The sequence below is a fragment of the Sprattus sprattus genome, assembly GCF_963457725.1.
Source record: "Sprattus sprattus genome assembly, chromosome: 12".
NCBI classification, from domain to species: domain Eukaryota; kingdom Metazoa; phylum Chordata; class Actinopteri; order Clupeiformes; family Clupeidae; genus Sprattus; species Sprattus sprattus.
The window spans coordinates 19,267,110-19,288,730 of NC_137910.1; the positions used below are offsets into that span (position 1 = coordinate 19,267,110).

Genomic DNA, 21,621 nt, shown 5'->3' on the forward strand with positions numbered 1-21,621 from the left:
ATATGACCCCACATTAGAAGGCTGCACACTTTAATGTGTTGACACGAAATGTGGGCAGATAAGACGAGCAGAAATGTGAGTCTTTCAGCCGACCCAACCGGCTACCAAAGTCACAAAAACAACCAATCTAAGCCACTTAACGTTTTGTATCCTTAATTAAAGACATCAAGTCAGGCTAGACAGCTGACAGCCCGACAATGTAATAATATTGAAAAATATAACATAAAAATGTACACCAGGCTAGCGTGAAGCTTTTAAAACACTAACCATATGAATCTGAAGAACAGGGCAGGGCTGAACACATTCATAAAAGGCTGCACGATGCAGATGCATCAACAGATCATGGGCTTACACGTACAGTATATCCCCAAGTTAATGCGATCCTCAGCAAACCACAGGGCCTCTGGGGGGTGTCAGGGAGGGATCAAAGGAGCTGACCCCGGCCAAAGGCCCAGAGGGGCCCATGCAAAAGGTCTATGGTTGAAATGTGTGTGGGAGAGGAGAAGAGAACAGGCGTGTCGTGTGTGTGCATTAAGGCCAGTCAGCGATCCATGCACGAGAGGGTATGGGGGCCCTTGCAGATCATCTTGTCCCCGGGGTCCAGGCAAGACACATTGCGGGGCCAACCATCACCAACCGACACCCCCGAACCCTTGAAACCGCCCATGAATGGAGCCTTTCTACACTAAAAGGATGTCTGAACATCAGAAAGAATAGACGTGGAAAGGGAAAAAAGAGACAGAGAGAGAAGAGAGAAAGAGGACAGAGAGAAAAAAGAGAGGAAGGAGAGAGAGAGGGGAGAGACAGAGGAAGAGAGAGAGTGAGGGAGAGAGAGAGAGAGGACAGAGAGAATATAGAGAGAGAAGAGAGAAAGAAAGACAGCATCAGTGCCGGGCACAAAGAGGAGCGGAGCGGTGTAGAGTAGAGTAGGAGGAGGGCTGCTGCCCTCTCTCTGCTCCATAAACTCCCACTTTCAGAGCCTCTGCTCTGGGCTGCGGTTACCGGTCCGGGCCAGAGTCAACAAACAGCCGTCAGGCAGAAAGAGAGGGAGTGATGGAGTGAAGGAGAGAGAGAGAGAGGAGAAAAGGAGTGAAAAGCACAAGAGAGAGAGAGAGAAAAAAGAAACTGAGCGATTGGCAGTGTGTGTGTGTGTGTGTGTGTGTGTGTGTGTGTGTGTGTGTGTGTGTGTGTGTGTGTGAGAGAGAGAGAGGGATGAATCTGAAAAACAGGTTATTTAGGTTGGAAGGCGAGAGAGAGCGCAAGGCGAACCAGGCTTGGTTAGGAGCAACGTCAAGAAATATTTGTTTTTAATTAGATGGAGTCAAACAAGGTCCAGATGGCAAAAAAAGAAAGAAAAGAGAAGAAGAAAAAAGAAAAGAAGCCCGCAAGATGTTCACATTCCTCCCCTTCCCATTTCCTCTGCGCTGCTCTCCTCTGAGTGCTTCTGCGATATTTTCTTTCCTCCGTCAGTTTATTGATCAAGTTCTCCTCGAGTCTGACGTTGGGTTTGGCTCGGCTCGGCTACGGCGGCTGGTTCACGCTCAGTTTTGACAGCTGATGCTGGATCAGCTCTTTCTGTGCCAAGGTCAGTGCGTCTCGACGAGGTCACCCGTCTCTGGGCAGACTCTGACTCAGACTCAGTGTCTGATGAACATGGTGGAACAGCGCAGACTTACAGGATTGGGCCCCAGGGTTTAGGAGCTATTAGGTTTTGAACAGGAGGAGACTTAACATGTTAACATGTTTACTGATCCATTGAAGCTTCAGTCAGTCCCCAACTCTGAAACTGCAGTGCTTGTGTGTTCACACTTGTTATGATCATGTGACTCCAAGCAGTCGCTATCGGATTGGCAATCTAATTAATGCTAGCAAACCAGCCTAGTTTTGGACGATAAAACTCACCTGTCTGTATGAGCCTTTATGTGTGCAATCCCCCAGAGCTACAGGAGGGTTTACAGGAGGGGATGCAGCTTACCAGTAGGACACGTCCAGCGGCTGGAAGAACCGCTGCTTGATCAGGTCAGCAAAAAACGCCTCAGTCTCCCGACAAGCCGTTCCGTTACCGATGACAACCGTTTGACAGCTTAGGGTCAGACACGGACAGACACACACACACACACACACACACACACACACAAAGAAAAGGTCATAAGCAAGGCACATATATTTTGTCACATTTCTCTGTGGTCATTTAATACTGCTGTTTAAATACTACATTGCTCCTTTTGCTGAGCTGAGAGATCAATTGTCTAGCAACACCAATGTCACAGGTTTGAATCCTGCAGAGAACTCACACCGGCTCCCCATGCATTTCCAGCATTCTACATCTCTATGGATGAAAGCAGCAGCTGCGTCTAGAAATATGTTTTACACTTACATGTTATAGACTATTATAGACCTACATATTATAAACTTATACATTATATACTCATACATTATAGACTATTACAGACTTATATATTATAAACTTAAATATTATAGACCTATATATTACAAACTATATATTATAGAATTACACATTATAGACTATTACAGCCTTTTATATAACAGACCTATTATAGACTTCCCCCTATGTGACAGAGTCACTCACTGAAACGAACATACACCACAGACAAATACCAGTCTGCTGAGGATGTGGATGTGCCTGAAGCTGCAGTACCTGTGTTTCAGCATAAGGTGGCGCACCTTGCCGGCCTCATTGGTCTTGCTTCCTGAACTGTGCAGATACACAACATCAGTCTGCAAGATCTGACCTGAGACCGAGAGAGACATAGAGAGAGAGATAGAGACAGAGAGAGAGAAAAACATAGTGAGAGAGGCTCTATAAAATAGAGCAAAACATTATATAGAAGATACACCACATCAGAGCCGATCAAGAGTAAAACAGAGAAATAGATTGTGTTAGTATGAAGCAAATACAGTAGAATGTGTGTGTGTGTGTTTGGGTACGTGTGTGTGTGTGTTTGGATATGTGTGTGTGGTACGTGTGTGTGTGTGTGTGTGTGTGTGTGTGTGTGTGTGTGTGTGTGTGTGTGTGTTTGTACACCTTACAATGTGAATGTGTCAGGGGTGTCATTCACACGCATTATTTTTTGATCATCATTTGATGTGTGCATGTGTGTGTATTTGATGTGTATGTATTTTGTTTGTGTGTGTGTGTGTGTGTGTGTATATATTTAATGTGTGCATGTGTGTGTATTTGATGTGTATGTATTTCATGTGTGTGTGTGTGTGTGTGTGTGTATATTTGATGTGTGCATGTATGTGTGTTTTCGGGGTGTGTGTGTGTGTGTGCGTGCGTGCGTGCGTGCGTGCGTGTGTGTGTGTGTGTGTGTTTGTGTGTGTTTGTTTGTGTGTGTGTGTTTGTGTGTGTGTGTGTGTGTGTGTGTGTGTGTGTGTGTGTGTGTGTGTTGTGTGTGTGTGTGTGTTTGTGTGTGTGTCTGTGTGTGATGTGTGCATGTGTGTGGGGGTGGAGGGGTCACCCCTGTTCCCTCCTATCAGCTGGACAGACGATGACAAATCTTATTGGACAGCCCTGGAGAGATGTCCCACCACCACTCTGTGTGACACACACCCACAGATCTGTCATGGCACAGCTTCACCCTGTGTGTGTGTGTGTGTGTGTGTGTGTGTGTGTCCGGGTTTGTGTGTGTGTGTTGGGGTGGGGTGCGCGTGTACACAGAGGGTATCTGTGTTAGCCTGTATGTGTGTGTGTGTGTGTGTGCGTGTGTGTATCTGTGTGGCTGGAGGGCAGAGTGTGCCACTAAGGAATGCCAGCTGACACACACCCACTGGGACGGGTGGCACTAAGCGGGACTGGACAATCAGCCGCCCACAAGGGAGGCGGGCATGAGGTTCACCCCCCCCCACACACACACACACTGGGTGGACATGCCAGGCATCAAACTCACACCTGTCTGTCATGATCAAGCACACACAGAGTAACACACACACTACAGGAAGCTGATTAAAATCTTAACACCAAGAATAAAGAAAGAGTCCACATAAGAGTGCAGTCAGACCCACCTTAACTAAACACTCAATGCAGGATTAATGTTCCCTTTTTATTTGATTTACCTGTGTTTGCTCTAGATCTCAGTGTGTTGAAAAACACAGCTACAACTACGTTTTATCTGGGTTTGAGCTTGTCTGGTATCATTTTGGTCTAGATGGTTTTAAGAATGATATTAAGTAAGGTGTGATGGTGTTTAGTATGATATTTAGTATGGTGTGCTTGGTGTATATGGTGCATGGTTGTCCCTTATATATAGTCTAATGAGCTGAACATCTTTAGTGCATGATCTTGCACAACATCTGAATTTTAAGTGGTGTGTGTGTGTGTGTGCGCGTGCGTGCGTGCGTGCGTGTTAGGTAAGACTCACTGAAAAACTATCGAATGTAAGGATTGGTCTTTATCATGACATCTAAAGCACGTGTGTGACATAGGGAAGAATTACTGTAGAAGGAAAAGTATAGAATGTAAGGATGCTGTGTGAGTATGAATCTGTGTATGAGTGTGTGTATGAGTGTGTGTGTGTCTGATATCTCACCAACAGGGGAGAGTATGGCCAGCTTGCAGCCGTGGCGATAGCCAGGGTCTACACCCAGGATGGCTCGTCCGCGCACCGGGCACACCAGCAGCCGCTGGCGGAGGTTCCGCACAAACATGGCCACCGACTCCTTCTCCGCCGTGACCGTCAGCTTCGTCCTGTCAGAGACAGTGAGAGATGAAGGCAGAGAGAGAGAACAAGGGAAAGAGAGAAAGAGAGAAACAGAGTGAGTGAGTGGTAGAGTGAGAGAAAGAGGTGAAAGTGACAGAGATAGAGAGAGAGAGAGAATAAAGAGCGGGAGAGAGAATAAAGAGCAGGAAACAAAGCAGGCCAATGGTGAATAACACCCATCCATGTTTTTAAGTCTACACCACCATTGTGGGTGAGCATTCCTGTCCTGGGTGTCTCAGCGCCAAAGAGACCTCCTGAATACTCCAACCTACGGCCTAGTGGGACACAGGCCTGCTCTTAGTGGTGCAGGCCAAGGGGAAGAGGACAGTCTTGGCAGTGTAAAATGACACCCCATTCTCACTGGTAACACACACAGTTGTCATAGTTACCTCAACAATATTTTGGAATTTTGGACAAATGTTCACTGCAATTATTTTTCTTTAACTTGTTAAGACTAACACCACAGCCAGATCAAAATATGTGGGTTCGGACTAACCACTTTTGTTATTTTTAAGTGTCAGTTTTGTCATTCATTCTTTAGTGTGTCAAATCTGTAAGACTGCCCACCGCAGATTGCATTGGCCAAAATGGGGAACCTCTACCACTCTGGTCGTACATGAAAGAGATAAAACCATTCAGTCTCTCAGCTGCATCAGCGGTTGCTTATTATTGTACAACTCGTGCATTTTAGAGAATCTATTGTGTTCATTAGAGAAAAATGTCAACCAACCAGATAAAGAAACAATTAGCTATTCTCCATTATGCATGCGTTCATGTGAACACACACACACACACACACACACACACACACACACACACACACACACACACACACACACACACACACCGATATCCTCTGCAGAGCAGTGGCAGTATGAGCCTCTTGTAGGAGTCCTCTATGGCATCATTTAAGATCTTCATCTGTTCTGGACGAGCAAAGCCTTTAGGCCTCCACCTGAAAACACACACACACACACACACACACACACACACACAGATTACTAGCGTATCCATCGGTGTGCCCGGGTGTGCCACCTAAATCTAAAGCTGGCATACCCAGACAGGCCTTAGCTGGAAGGGGAGCACGGCTGATTACATTAATCAACCGCAACGACAAATCAGTCAGAACCCCTTTGAAATCAACGACATGTGCAGAAAACCTCCTACGGGGTCCCCATAACATTAGCTTGCTTTGAGGCTTCAGCCACAGAGTGAAACACAAACACTATTTGAAACTAAAGTGTATGCGATAGGAAGGGAAGAAGAAAACCAAAGCAGTGGTTAATGAGAATTTGTTGAGTTGAGTATGTATGGCAACAGTTTAATATGTCCCTGCAGATAAATGGGTTGTTACTTCTACCAACAACTAGCTAGCCAGTAACTTATAACTAATTAATAACGAGTGTATGCTATTTAGCCAGGAGTGGAATGTTTAGGAGTTTGCATTCATGGTATGGCCCATGAATGGCTCAGACTTGAACCCTCAGTGTCCCTTGAAAAGCCCCATAAAAATCAACTATCAACTGTAAATAAAAAAATATATAAATTTCTTACTGAAATTAACAATTATTAAACTAATGGACAGAATAACTTCCCGTCACTTTAAATGACTGCAGTGTGGAGTTGGCGCAGGCGCTGCCTTCATGGTATTGCATTTCTGGCTATGGCCCTGATACAGGTATACACACAGATCCACCAATTTACTCATCTGTACCTGCATCACATTATTACAAGAAATCATTCTAGTTTCTTCAATGACAATTGCTTCCTCTGAATCTTTCCAAACTCCCCAGGCTGAAAACCTTCCATTGGCACAGCCAACAGAAATAATTTTCCCATTTGACATGTGCCATTTCAACTGCAATTCTCATTTATTCTCACAAGTAGCACTAAAACTAGAATAATTATTCCCAAATAATTCCCAACATTTCCTGGATGCTATCTGAAAAATCCATTACAATTTATTTGTATTTTTATTATGATAATCTATTTTTATTAATTTTTATACTGAATTTACTTATCTAATACCAGAAGCTCACAAATCCAGGAATATTATCTATTACGATAAACGCAACAGAAAACCAAACGAAAAAAGAAAGAAACTGCGATATTTCAGTGAGGGCAATAAGGAAAAAAAGACAGATAGACAGTAGAGAGAAAAAAGACAGATAGACAGTGAAGAGAAAAAAGGAAGCCTAGTAGTAAATGAGTGACAGACAGAGTAACAGAGGACGTTTCGGGTCTAAGCGCAAACGAGCGCAGTGTTTAAGGGCTGTCAATGAAGAGGACTTAATTTCTACTATGACAGTCAAGGACTTTTTTTTCAAAGGCCATCACTTGAAAACAGGAAAAATGTCCTTGAATATGCATGATCTTAAGGACTTGCTAATGAATATTCATTCTTGTGGTTTCATTCATAATTGTGGTTCAATTAACTCCAATTAATTATCGAATTAAGGTATTGACACTGTTAATTCTCATACATAATAGTAGTTAATTATAGTAATATCCTTTTATAGGTTAATACGCTTATAATGCCATTTCACAGCAAAGGTTCATTTTTTTTAAAAGACTCAATAAAAGGGTACAGATGCAACCATTATTTCCAGAGAACGTTTAAAAAAATCAGTACAGATAAATAAATAAGTATATATAAATGCTGTGTAAAGAAAAATAAGTCAATATCGTGTTGTAGCTGTGCTAATCACCATCATGTTGACAGTCGGTTATGTGTACTGCATTATCAAATGTATCCAAAAGTGCCATCAACTTCCGTTCTGTTGATCTGAAAATGTAACTATTTAAATTTTCACAAATCCCAAATCATAATCAGTTCTTCTGTTGTCACATTTTATTACAAAATCCCCCAGAAAAAAAACTCTATATCATATTCATCTTTATGGAATTGCAAAAGCAGTTTACACTTAAATTACAGTATAAAAAATATAATCTTCCATTACCATTGTGTTCAATTGTACACAGCCATTATTGTTCAGTACTACAAACTAAAACAGCAAAGTTTTTTCAGCTTTTTCGGTGCCTTCATGCGTTTTCATTGTAATATCGCTAAGCTATGTTGCATTATTTTATTATTTTTTAAATTTTAAACCTAAGACTAAAATTATTGTAACACTGCCCATATAACTGACTAGTCAGAGTTTGTGCTTTTTCCTTACAGACAAAACCAGCACAGTTTCTAAAAAATGTATATCATCAAAAATATACACACAAGCACATAATTAGAAACCCGAGTAAAAATCAGGTTTATTCATAAGGGGGTCAAAAGTGCACGCTCTGCTCCCCAGAGGGCAGGACTATATTCACCCATGATAATATTAGTTTTATTTACAGATTATGCTTGAGCCGTCCCTCTTGTCCCATGACTGGACATGACTTGTGGATGCGATCGAATGTTCTAATTTGGCACAAGAACCACGCCAGCAGGAGAGAAGTCAAACAATGTCAGATTGTGACTTGATAACATTTGAGTGTTTCAGCAACAGGGTGCACACACAGAGTTTAAATGTAATGTCAAATGACAGGTATGATTAATATTTAATTTGTGCTCTGTCTGTCTGTCTGTCTGTCTGTGTGTGGTGTTGGACAGGATACAGGAGCAAATACATTAAGAACAAAACACACAATTAAAAAGGGTAAGCCCAAAATAAACATTGGATACCAACTTCCTACGCCAAGGTGTAATACAGTCACAACTACAAGTAAAAAAGGGGAGAGAGTGAGGGGGCATAGAGTAAAACACACTGTGTGTGTGTGTGTGTGTGTGTGTGTGTGTGTGTGTGTGTGTGTGTGTGTGTGTGTGTGTGTGTGTGTGTGTGTGTGTGTGTGTGTGACCAACCTGTAAAAGAGAAAGGCTGATAGGACATAGAGCAAAGAGAGAGCAGAAAACTGCAAAATAAACTCTGTGTTTGTGTGTGTGTGTGTGTGTGTGTGTGTGTGTGTGTGTGTGTGTGTGTGTGTGTGTGTGAGACCAACCTGAGGTTGACACACCACCTACAGAAGTCGTTCTTGACGCGGTCTGGTACGTTGACCTTCACTGTCAGAATCTTCAGATTCTCCCCACGGTTAATGGCCAGCGTCTGGAGAGGGAACACAGAGAGGTAACCTGTAGAGACAGCTAACACACGGAACACACGGGGCGCGCACACACACACATACATACACACACACACACACACACACACACACACACACACACACTATATGCTTCTTTGTGACATACACACTGCCCTATTCTTCCGTTACACACAAACACACACACTGTCTACTTGCTGTCGCTGACACAAGCACACACACAGACACACAGACACACACAAAGTCAGTCAAGCTTGAGAAGGGAAAAAAATAATGCTAAGAAGTAAGAACAATAATAATAATAATAATGCCTCTCCCGGCTCCCCCTGTGTTCTGCGCTGGCTGCTGGCAGCTGGAGTGGTCCCTTTAAGGGAAACTGACATGCTGTTGAGCAAATAGTTTTAAGTGTCTGACCTTTTTCTGGGAACAGGCTTTGGAGAGGAGAGAAAGAGGAGCGCTGCCACCTGTCAATCTGGAGTCCAGGCGGAAGAGAGGATCTGACAAATGCCAACACGGCCACCACACACACACACACACACACGCAACCACAGCCCCCCACCTTCCGACACATACACATACAGAGACCCAGCTAATGGGCTAAGCGGGATTCTGAATTAATGCAGCAGGAAACATGATGAGAATTATATTTCTTTATTTTGGCATTTTCTCGCCCGAAGGAGCCTGTTTACGTGCATGTTTTCCTCCCGCCCCGGCACCACCATGTGCATTCTATCGGAAGGTACTCGCGTCAGATCGGGGGGGAAATGCCAAACAACCATCAAACTTTTCCCTGATCCCCCACCCACCCACCCACCCCAGATGAGAGGAGTTGGCGTGCAAGCCAAGTGGGCCATTGGTGGGGGGGGGGAAGAGAGAAGAGAGAAGGAAGGGAGAGAGGCTCCTCCGCCATGTTGGGACGTCTGTCTTTACAGTAGGAGAGAGAGAAAAATGGCTTTATAGGTGTGTGTGTTTGAAGAGAAAGAATAAGAAAGGAGAGAAAGACGGAGAGATAGAGAGATAGTAAACAGGAGGTAAAGAGAGTGGGAAGGAGAGGGTGTAAACTCACTAAGGCATGAAACATGACAGCTCCCTGAACAGATGCCAAGAAGAAGCTCCTCTCTGTGAGACACGCACACACACACACTGCTCCCTACGTCAGGTTTGTCATCAATGCTCCAGCCAGTGCCTTCCGTTGGATGGACAGAACACGTAGTGTGTGTGCGCATGTGTGTGTGTTACACACATACATTGTCTTCCTTAAAATAGCCATTTGAATCATCCAGCACTTTTGGCCCACAGCGATATCATCTTTAATATGAGCTCAGTTTTTCGCCATCTACACCTACACTCGCACGAACGCACGCAGGCACACACAAGCGCTATTTCTTTGCTGAAAAAATGACACCTCTTTCTGTCTGTGAAAGGACGGGTTATGCGGAGATAATAGGGGGTGTAGTGGCTCCCAATCAGGATGTATAAGGCAGTTGGGACTGATGTGAGCTTTCCACAGTCAGTCAGCCTAACTCAATCCCAGCAGCCACTGCAGTTCCTGGAGGTACGCACTCAGTGTGTGACCCATACGCTGACAGGAGAGAGATGTAGAGAGAAAGGAGGGAGAGGGAGAGAGAGAGAGTGAGAGAGAGATGTAGAGAAAAGGGTAATTGTTAGAATGAGAGTGAGGGGGGGATGAAATATTCAACATATCAAATTCTTCAAAAACAATGAAATCATAATTGGAAAAATATGAGGAATGTAAGCTACATTAATGAATATTATTCTTTGGGCCCAGCGATTCGGACTCAATATTTACTCTCCAAATATTCTGAGGGGAGCGCTGTGAGGGAGACCCGATCGGGGCCACAGGGACGAGTGCTGAGCCGCTGGCCCCCCAACTAAAACACTGGGGCCCGGTGACCTCCAACCTTCTTATCTCTTCAGTTGGCGCAGCGTGACGGCCAGCCTGCCGGAAGACTGGGGTGTTTGCGATGCAAAATAAACCCGGAGCGCTCCGCAGCGTCTTCCACCCGCCTTAACGCACGCTTTGGGCCTCGCTCGCTCGGACGGACGGCTTTAAGATAAATAATCTGCGTTTACGAGGCCTGGAGAAATTAGCTTGTTACAATATTGAGGAATGTGTTAAAAACACGAAAGGAAAAAAGAGGAGAGGAGGATCAGGAAGGAACCGGAACATTTCCACACAGGCACTGCAACGACATTGGAAATGTCTAATTTGATAAAGAGAATAAAGAAACAATTACCCTTTTCATTTGCCATAAAACTGTAAGACGGAGACAGAGAGAGAGAGAGCAAATGAGCAAGAGAGCGAGCAAGCGAGGGAAAGTGAGAGAAAGACTTAGCGAGAGAGAGAGAAAGTAACTGAAAGAGAGAGGGTTTTGCTTTGAAATCCTGACACTGCATGGTCCTGACACTGCATCAGATTTGGCCTTGAGTTCCATTTCCTACATTTCCTGAGGAAGTGCAATATTTGTAAAATGCCAAATAAAATAAAAGAACACTGCTGTGCTCGTCTCTTAAGGTGAAACCCACTTCACCTAGTTTACACCAAAGCTGGCAGACTCTCAGTCCACTTGACTTTATACACACTCTATATTTGTCGCTTAGTCTCAGACACACACACACACACACACACACACACACACACACACACTTTTTCATACATTCTTCCCTCTTCCCAACTCCACAAATACACCCCTCTCCTCCCCCATACACACACCCTCCAGTCAATGTTTTTTTCTATTATGTTTGGAGGGGGGCACCTCTCCTTGTCTGTCCAATGGACAGGCCGTGTTTAGTGGAAACTGGAATCACAGTTTACTACCTCTAGTGTCTGTGTGGGAACGTGTTTCATGACATGGGACATTATACCATCAGCTATATAAAAATGGTGCTTATATGTGCATATGTCTATAGAGTAGCACAGACCCAATCTGTCATCTCAATGCCCTCAGGAGCGTCCTATTTAGGCAATATAACAGCATGAGAAGGTGTGTGTTATCATGAAACAATCCGGTCATAAACACAAACAAAAGGTGAGCACCTCAGATCACCACGGTCAAGATGGCCTTAAGGAACCACCAAAGCTACAGGAAGTGAGCAAAGTACATGACATAATACTGTTGTAGGCTTTTATGGTTATTATTTAAAATTTCTTCCAATGAGAAAAATTATTCCATCCCAAGTGGCTCAAACGGAATAAGTGCCAGTGTACTGCACTGGTTTAAAAAGGTGTTTATTTTTTTGCACATTGTAATACTTGACTGGGAATAACCATGGGAAAATATGGTATACGTGTAGCTGGAAAAACTAAATTGAAACATTACCCTGGTCACCATCAGAATTTCATTGGCCATAAATGAAACGATTTCATGTTTCAATCTGTTTTGAAATGCCATGACTATTTAGTGCTGGAAAAAGAATCAAATGAATGGTTGGAACATGGAGTGAAATTAAGAATAATTAGGCCCTCTCTGTTGCACACACACACACACACACACACACACACACACAGGGTTGCGCTGTGGATTGTGTGTGTGACTTGAGACTGACCCTTGGTGTGGAGGAAGAGAACTCTAAACAACCAATCAGAGAGAGACGACACCTGACACCAACCTGTCACAATGTATCCATCACCCACGGCAACAGATCTCAGATCTCCAGGATGACCAAACGTGCCTAGCCGATGCACACACTCACATGTAACCAAACACATCCATCCAAATGTTCTCTCACACACACACACACACACACACACACACACACATACACACACCCTATTCAAAGACAAGAGCAACACACACACACACACACACACACACACACACACACACACACACACACGCACACATACACACACACACGGTACAAACAGGTACACACACACTTGTTAGTAGACTATATGTTGGCACAGCTGGAAGGAGGTATTTCCAGGTGAAATCAAGCATCAAAAACAAACATTCGGTAATGATCTTGTGATCAAATGATGCATACAGTTAATTTGGCCTTAGCTTCTTACAATACTATGGCTATTATATGTTTTTGAAACAGAAAAAGATCTGCTTGTAAATCCAGTTGTCAGTAATTAATCAAGTTTTTAAGAATCAATAATTTACATAATGAATGACGACATTTTTACAGGTATCGTGTGACATTAATATATAATTGAGTGAACCTAATACATTACCCATTTTATTCTCTACCAATTCAGCTTCAATACAGGCATAATTTCATCAAGGAGCTGACGTAAATACACAGAAAAACAGCTAAAATGACATTTATGTTCTGAGGAAAAATACTGAAGTAATTTCGAGAGTGCGTTACAAAACCCCAATCCATTGACGGGTAACAAGCAAAGCAACGAGCAAAGCCCATCAACCTAAACTAAAACCATCATGTGGCTTATGGGAGTATTGCGCTGACCCACCCATGTTTGTGCTTAGGATCGTGGTATTTAATTAGCAAAAGGATTTATTTAAGTTATTTAGTTAGCTTTAATTCATGTGCAACAGACTTTGCTCGTTGCCAGTTCAGTCGATGAAATTACGGCCCAAGATGTCACAGCTTAACAGCCGGGAATGCGGGGCTAGATTCAGACCTAGAATTCAATTCAATTAAAACAGTGGTTCCAGAGTCACATCTGTTTAATTGCTTGTTAGTTTCACATTTTGTTGACATAGAGGTTTTGAAGTCCTCTCTATAACAAAGTGTTTGGGCCATTTACAACGTTTTGGACCAATATCGCTTCTCACAATACTGATCTTCATTGTGTTTCATATCTTCTACTCATTTCTGTCGTAAGCGTTAAAGGCTGAATGTAAACTCACACTGAATATTATTAGTGGTTACATTTTCACTAAACTCTGACAACATTTTGGTAAGGCAGGAAACTGCAGAGCTTCTTAAAAATGTTTGAAAATGATTATTCATGCAGTTTACATCCATCGGCACCATTGACTATTCAACACACACACACAGACACACACACACACACACACCAGCCTTAAATTAAGTGGTGAATAAAAAACTGCTCTGTTAATAAACTGACAATGTGCTAAATTAAACAAGTATGTGTGTGTGTGCATACACATGCCTCCTGTCACAACACATCACACACTCCCAGCCTTTCCCCTAAACACACACCACACGCGCAAATGCTCAGGCAGTGGCTAGAAAAGGTTCATTTTTGCCTGAATGCGACAGCTAGCAGGTCACCGCTCAAATTAACACTCGATGACATAGCACGTCACAAAATGAACCGCTGCCACAGACAACTGGGGCCCTCCCACCAAACACACACACACACGCACACACCGAACACACACACACACATACACACACGCCAGCTAGGAAGTCATTCCACACCACTCACTCATCCTCTCACTCCCTCACTCACTCCATCTCTCTCGCTCCCTCGCTTTTTTTGGGCCCACGAGCGTCTGTCACTGTAAAGATAAGGCTGTCAATCATGCGGTTTGCCCAATGGTGCGTCAGTGGGGACATGTCACATATGTTTCAGAGGGTGTGTGTGTGTGTTGGGGAGGGGTCATGACTTCGGGACACGGGGAGTGAGGGGGTGTGTGTGGGGGGGTGGGGGGGGTGTGACGTGAAGCGCTGTGACAAGTCTGCCCCCAACCAGCTCTGAGTAACCACTCGCCAGTGAAGAGGGGGGGTTAGGTCCGGCTGTGTACCCCACTGCCTAACACACACACACACACACACACAGATGCACAAAAACAGATGCACACAGACATCTGCACACACTGCACATTCACAAATATACACACATACAAAACAGCAAAATGACACACACTCACACACAAACACACACACACACACACACACACACACACACACACACACACATAGTAACAAACACACAAATGCATGCAGATATTGTAGCCACACTGGATCACAGTTGCTTTAGTACATACATGCATCTGTCAACCAAAAACCACAAAGGTCTGTGGTATTGGCCTGTGTAAATGTGTGTGCGGACAGTATACACTGTGTGTGTGTGTGTGTGTGTGTGTGTGTGTGTGTGTGTCTCAGAAAGAGGGAGTGAGCTTGTTCTTCAGTGTGTGACTGTGTGCCTGTGCATGTCTGTGCGTGAGTTCGCACATGCATGTATGCATGTATGTATGTATGTATGTATGTATGTATGTATGTATGTATGTATGTATGTATGTATGTATGTATGTATGTGTTTGTATACACACATGAGATAGACGGTGTATATGTGTATTTGTGTGTGTGCTTATATGTGTGTGTGCGTATATGTGTGTGTGTGCGTGTGCGCAATTCTAACATGGAGCCCGACTTGTTCCCCACTCTCTCCATCCTGAGTGGGACTTGACAGAGGTCTTTTCACGGTGGCGGTGGCGCCGAGTCACTAAACGCCGCATCGGCTCCCTCTCACTGAAAGCGCCTGTCAGGATGTCCCCCTCACTGTCACCGCGGCAACAAAGAGAGCCGGCAACACCGCCTGACAACGCTGTCTCCGAGCGCGACACGATTATCATTTAAATCCTGCTCAACACTTTGTCACGTCATGCATAACAAAACCGGTTAAATCAACGGACATTACCATCACGGCACATTAAAAGCTGGATTATGTCAGACCTGTGACAGCAGCATAAAGACGACATGACAGGCAACTTCAAATAAAGAGGGACGGAAAATGTAAAAAAGGAGACTGACAGAGAGAGAGGGAGAAAGAGAGAGTGAGAGAGAGAAAGAAAGACAGAGTGAGAGAGAGAGAAAGAAAGAAAAGAAAGAGAGAGAGAGAGAGAGAGAGCAGACCGCACATCATCACACAGAAAATGTGGAGCACATATCCTCACACACACACACACACACACACACACTGAGGTGAATTTGCTGCAGCCTGACCTTGGCTAAAGTGTGTGAAATGCATTCCTTCCTGATCTGATACAGCCAGCCAGGCACTTAATTGAGCACAAAAGAGAATCCAAATGAATCCCAACACCCACGTGCTAGACATGAGTAATAAGTGCTTTGGCATATATTTGTCAGAATGTATGTGTGTGTGTATGTGTGTGTGTGTGTGTGTGTGTGTGTGTGTGTGTGTGTGTGTGTGTGTGTGTTTGTGTACAAGTATGAATTTAGAGGTGCATGTGCACTGCAACGATCACGGATGTGGAAAATAGTGTGTCTGTGTGTGTATGAACAAATGTGTTTGTAGCTGTGTGTGTGTGTGTGTGTATGTGTGAGAGAGTTAGTCAATCTGTGTGTGAGTATGCTTCTGTGTGAGTGTGTGGGTGGGTGAGTGTGTGTATAGGGCTCCCACCTGGTGGGGCTGCACTCTGTGGATGTGGCAGGAGAAGTCGCTGTAGAGCTGGAACTTGTCGATGTCTTTGATCTTGTTCTTCTGATCCCCGCGCTGCTGCTGTTGCTGCTGTTGATGCTGCTCCTGCTTTTCCTTCAGGGCCGTCTTAGACACACACGACTGCAGCATCACTGCACTGCTGTCACACCTGAGATACGGACAGAAAGAGAGAGCGAGAGAGAGAGAGAGAAGGTGGGAGAGCAGGAGGGAGAGAGGAAAGGATGGGGAAGACATAGGCAGAGAGTGATATGGGGACAGAGAGATGAGGTAAGGCAGAGCAGTGGGGGGAGGAGGGGGGTCATGTGTAAACATGGGTGTGAATCCTTGAGTGACCTATGACAGTTAACTGAAAAGAAGCCAAATATTCCTCTCTCTATTCTTCTCTCTCTCCAAGTTCATTGCTCCTCTAAGGACAGCTTCCTCTATATGGCTACAATACTAGGCTACAGCAAAGTGTTACAAATGAAGAAAAGATTGACGTCAGCCTTAAAGATTGACAAAGAGGACACCTCTCTTTCCACGTATAGGCCAGGCTATTATACTACTATCATCATTAACGTTAAACAAAAAATATAGCTAGATGGCTAGATTGAGCAATTGGCTTAAGGCATCTTAAACCCAAACAAGAAAGAGTGCAATGTGTGTGTGTGTGTGTGTGTGTGTGTGTGTGCAAGAAGAGAGAGTAGCGTGTTCAGGAGGTACTCACAGGGAGCGCACATGGGTGAGGGTGTCCGGGTCCTTGGCTATCATATCCGCCAGTATCTGCTCCACCCCCATGGCCACCTCCTCATATGTGGACAAGCCTGCAAGGACACACACACACACACACACACACACACACACACACACACACACACACACACACACACACACACACACACACACACACACACACACACACACACACACACACACACACACACACACACACACACACACACACACACATACATGTTATAGTATTTCCTGATCGATTACACACTACAACCGGGGCAGACAGACCCATTTCCAAAACTATACACTATTCCCCTGTTTTCACACATGATACAGATTTGCTAACGGATTTCTGTTTCTATTTACATTTCTACACACAAATCCCTTAACACATCTGTGGCTACACCATGTGCTCATTTAGTGAGTACTGGCATTCAATACCATTAACTCAAGTCATCACAACTCGAACCCAACTAAGACACAAATCCCCAGGTGGAACCACTAAGGATCAAATTTGGTCACGCACCAATCAGAACCTCAGGATAGATAGATGAAAGGGCCGTGGGTCAGTTAAATTGTGTTAGATCCACAAAAATCCTTTTTTAATGTACAAACGGCTTTCTTTCATTGGTTTGTATTGGTAAACACATGGAATATATTTTACTGTTATCAACATTCTTTTTGTATCAGTTGCATATTTTTACAGTACATTTACTTTTTCACTGAATTTCAGTTTATTTTACCTCATAGATTTAGAAATTACAAATTTTGGAAACGTATATGTGTTGTGTTTTTATATTGTATTTGTCATGTAAAGCACCCTTACTCATTGCACTGAAAGGTTTTCATGGTAGTGTTTTGGATTGATCTCACCAGTGTGAAATAATCGGTTTGATTTAGATGTAAGATTACATGATTTTGAGCGGAGAGTTTGGTTTTTGAAGTTTGTAAAAATTAGTGTGCAGTTATGCATTTGTGTTTAGAGTTTTGGGAAATGGAGCATCATCTCAAGAACTGTGCCTTTGCAATAATAAAAAATAATGGTCTTATACTGCCCCCTACTGGCGTTGAATCATGCCAAAATATTCACTAGGATGTTATAAAACACTAGTATTGCAATATTAAGAGATTTTGGTGACATCAATATTATATTACACATATTAATATAAAGTATTTGTTATGGTAACATAATAAGTATGTATATTCTGATGCAAATTCATATCTACTATACGGTTATAGTGTTCTTCATCACAAATTCTCTCCAGTTGTATCGAGTTGAATAGGAACCAAGGCAAGGTACAGGGGAGAAAGAGACGTGGCTGGGACACGTACCCTCTGTGTTGGGCTTAATGTAGGCGTGCAGGTTGAGGAACTGGGGGGTCTGGAGCAGGGCTAGAACCGCCGGTTCCAGACCCAATTGCTTGGCCCGTCTGGCTTTGGACAGCTTGCTGCCTTTCTTATACGGGGAGTACTGTAAAGGGTGGGGTGGGGGAGGGGAGGGTCGAGAGAGAGAGGAGATGGGTAAATATTAAAAAGGAAAACAAAGGAAGGAAGTGATGTCAGGTAGGAGGAGTAAGACCTTTCAGGCGTTAAATGGCAAGTTTCTAAGAGCTGGTGTTACAGGTACAGGTGAACAGGTGTGAGGCCACGCATGGACTTAGTGACACACCAGGTGGCAGACATGCACCTCCTTGCTCTACAAACATGGTGTTCCTACAGTGTTATAATGCCAAATATGACTTACATTCACAGACTCACACACACGTAGACATAGACTCAGGACACACTCACCACATGGTCCAGTTCATCAAATACTCTGCAATTCCTTAAAGACACGTCCAGCTCCGAGGTCAGAACTCCATCTTTCTTCAGCGTTTGAATCACAGATTGACACTTCTTCGCCAAAGCACTACAATATGCAGAGAGAAAGAGAGAGAGAGAATAAATCAATCTTTTTTTTCTCTAGAAGCAAAGCTACACACTTGCGGTGTAAAACACCAGAAGTCCACTGTCCCACAGTGAGAGCTCTGTAAAATCATGGCCTATGTTGCCATCTAGTGGTACAAATATGCCACTTCAGTTGACCAACGCAAGAAAGCAGAACCTTACCCTCCCCTTTACACATACACAGAAAAATACTCTCTCACTCATAAAGATTCACAGATTCACTCAAAAGAGGCCATAAAATACACACACACACATAAACGCACACAAATGTACACACCAGAAGCGTGCACACACTTGATATTGACTGCCTCCTGTTGAAAGTGAATCGTGTTTCTTCCTACAATAATTCCCAAAATCAACTGCACTCCTCTGAGTACATCGACGTGTTTGATCTATTCTATCCTTTGGTCTCACTGTTACACACACACGCACACATATACATTACATACATACATACATATACATACACACACACACGCTCACACTCACACAGACACACACACACACACCCCCTTCTTCTCACCATAACTCCTCCAGTGCCAGCTGTACTTCTCTGAGTGCGTCAGCATCCATGTAGTTGATCATCTCTTTGCGGTAGCGCACCAGGAAAGGGATGGTGTTCTCCTCGTGTATGAGCTGTGCTATGTTAGCACACACCCACTGCTCCACACCTGTCTTCTGCGCTAGCACCTGTCATCACCACCACACACACACACACACACACACACACACACACACACACACACACACACAACACAGTCATACACAGACAGACAGACACAAAAACAGACAGACAGACAGACAGACACAAAAACAGACAGACAGACAGACAGACAGAGACACACACAGACACAGACACAGACACACGCGTGCACACACACACACACAAAAAATAAACACACACAACCAAGCACATACACAAACAAGTAGTTATACATATAAACTATAGAAATATGATACAACAGTCATAGAACCAAGCACAGACCAATCAAAGAGAGAGTCACATGGGTGGGTTGTGTAAAGCTCTTGCTGCTTATCATCTCTTATAAGTGTCTTGGACAAAACCTTAAGCTAATAATATATTCAATAGATTCTGCCATTTGTTTATTTATCACAATTTGTTTTCTCGGTAAACAGTATAGTATATATATTGATATATTAAACGGAAGTTAGAGTTCACAGTTTCTCCAGCAAGTTCCCTGCAGTAAGTGGAACCAAGTGAACTGTATGGTAATACCTGAATAGGGTCCCAGTTCATGTGCAGACCTTCCCCAAAAACATTCAATGACTTGGATTGCTTGACCGGCCTGCCTTGAGAGGTAGCAGAGGTCTTCTGTTTCTTAGCAACTGGCTCTCCAAAAGTGAAGTCTTCCCCTGGCTCCTCCTTCTTTACAAGCAGCGATGGCTGATTGGTGGAGGAGGTCAAGCCGCTCCCACTGGCTTCGCTGCTATTGGGCCCAGTGGCCATGGGGAAGGAGAGTCTCTGTGAAAAAGGCAGATACATACATAATCAAAATATTTAATTCAGAATATCATCAGTTCCAATAACCTTAGGTTCAATTACCGCTTTTCTTTAGAATGACAGTGTGAGCAAAAAGGTAAGCACAGTAGAGTGTAACCCTAGAAAACCTATTCATTTAACAACCCACCTCATCCTTGACCCTCACAGGCTCCTGTACTCCTTCGGTCTCATCCACGCCTCCAGCCCCTTCTTCCATCATCTCTGGGGTCTGTTCTGGTTCTGTTCCAGTTCTAGAATCCTCTGGAGGTTCCACCTTCTTGCCTTTAGGAACCCTGGGAGCTCGGGGCTTCCTCTCTGCTTTAGGTTTGGGTTCTTTCTTAGGTCTGGGTACTTTAGGTTTGGGCTCCTTCTTAGGTCTGGGTTCTTTAGGTTTGCGTTCTTTCTTGGCTTTTGGTTCCCTGGGTTTGGCTGGCTTCCTGGCAACTGATTTCCTCCCAGACCCCTTTGCCTCTGGGTTCCATGAATCGTCAGCATTGTCATCAGAGCTAAATTCATCATTTCCTAGTCTGAAACAGGTCAGGGATAAAGTCATCACTGAGACCAGTAGTTATGTTGTTTATGTTGTCATTCGTGTTTCCTTGATCAGAATGACCTTGTGTTATACTGTGCACTTGATAAATAAAACAGTTCGACTTTGCTTAAGTTGTAAAGCGCACGCGTGTGCGACAAACAGAGAAATAGTGGTAAACAAACTCACGGGTTTTCGTCTTCGTCGTCTGTTGGTACCTCCTTGTAGACCGTGGCCGTTTTCGCTCTTCGTAACATCTTCTATTTTGAGTACACGGTTACACAGAAATTAGCCTCGCTGACATTGCATAATTATGTACACCCTGGTAAAAAAAAACACGTCTTCAAGAAACAGGTAAAGGTGGACCAGGGGGCAAAACAACGCTTTGTTATCCAAAAGTTGCTAGTTAGCAAATATCATGCCTGATAATGCCAGCAAATGCTGCCGTGGTGGCAAGTCATGCTGACACAATAAAAACGACACATAAGGTGAATTCAACTAAGCAGAATGTCATGGTAAAGGCTGCCCAAGCGATGGCGAGATACTGTTTAGTCACAGTCCAATCTGTTTGAATTTAGCGCCTTGTCCACTCTACACTGTGAGGCTGCTAGATAGCTAGCTACCGTTGGGTACGTGCCTATCTTTGACTAGTGTAACAGTTTAAAGTAAGCTATATATCAGTGTCAACAGGGCGGAACGTACAACTGAGACTTACAATGTTTCTTCGAGAGTTATGCAGTTGTGTGTTGTATGT

The 21,621-nt window shown here is 43.8% G+C and overlaps 1 protein-coding gene across 1 annotated transcript in view; it reads right to left on the minus strand.

The window, feature by feature from the left end:
* srbd1 (S1 RNA binding domain 1) overlaps positions 1-21,124 on the minus strand; it is a gene marked incomplete at its 5' end in the record, with an annotated part of 85,978 nt that extends 64,854 nt beyond the window's left edge. Inside the window, 13 exons of the mRNA XM_080849137.1 lie at positions 1,976-2,083; positions 2,660-2,753; positions 4,551-4,708; positions 5,569-5,676; positions 8,715-8,818; positions 16,138-16,324; positions 16,883-16,979; positions 18,223-18,361; positions 18,682-18,799; positions 19,361-19,527; positions 20,075-20,320; positions 20,487-20,865; positions 21,057-21,124. Of these exons, the coding sequence (XP_080705263.1) occupies positions 1,976-2,083; positions 2,660-2,753; positions 4,551-4,708; positions 5,569-5,676; positions 8,715-8,818; positions 16,138-16,324; positions 16,883-16,979; positions 18,223-18,361; positions 18,682-18,799; positions 19,361-19,527; positions 20,075-20,320; positions 20,487-20,865; positions 21,057-21,124 (1,973 nt within the window). The remainder of the gene's footprint in view (positions 1-1,975; positions 2,084-2,659; positions 2,754-4,550; positions 4,709-5,568; positions 5,677-8,714; positions 8,819-16,137; positions 16,325-16,882; positions 16,980-18,222; positions 18,362-18,681; positions 18,800-19,360; positions 19,528-20,074; positions 20,321-20,486; positions 20,866-21,056) is intronic.
* Positions 21,125-21,621: the final 497 nt, after the last annotated feature.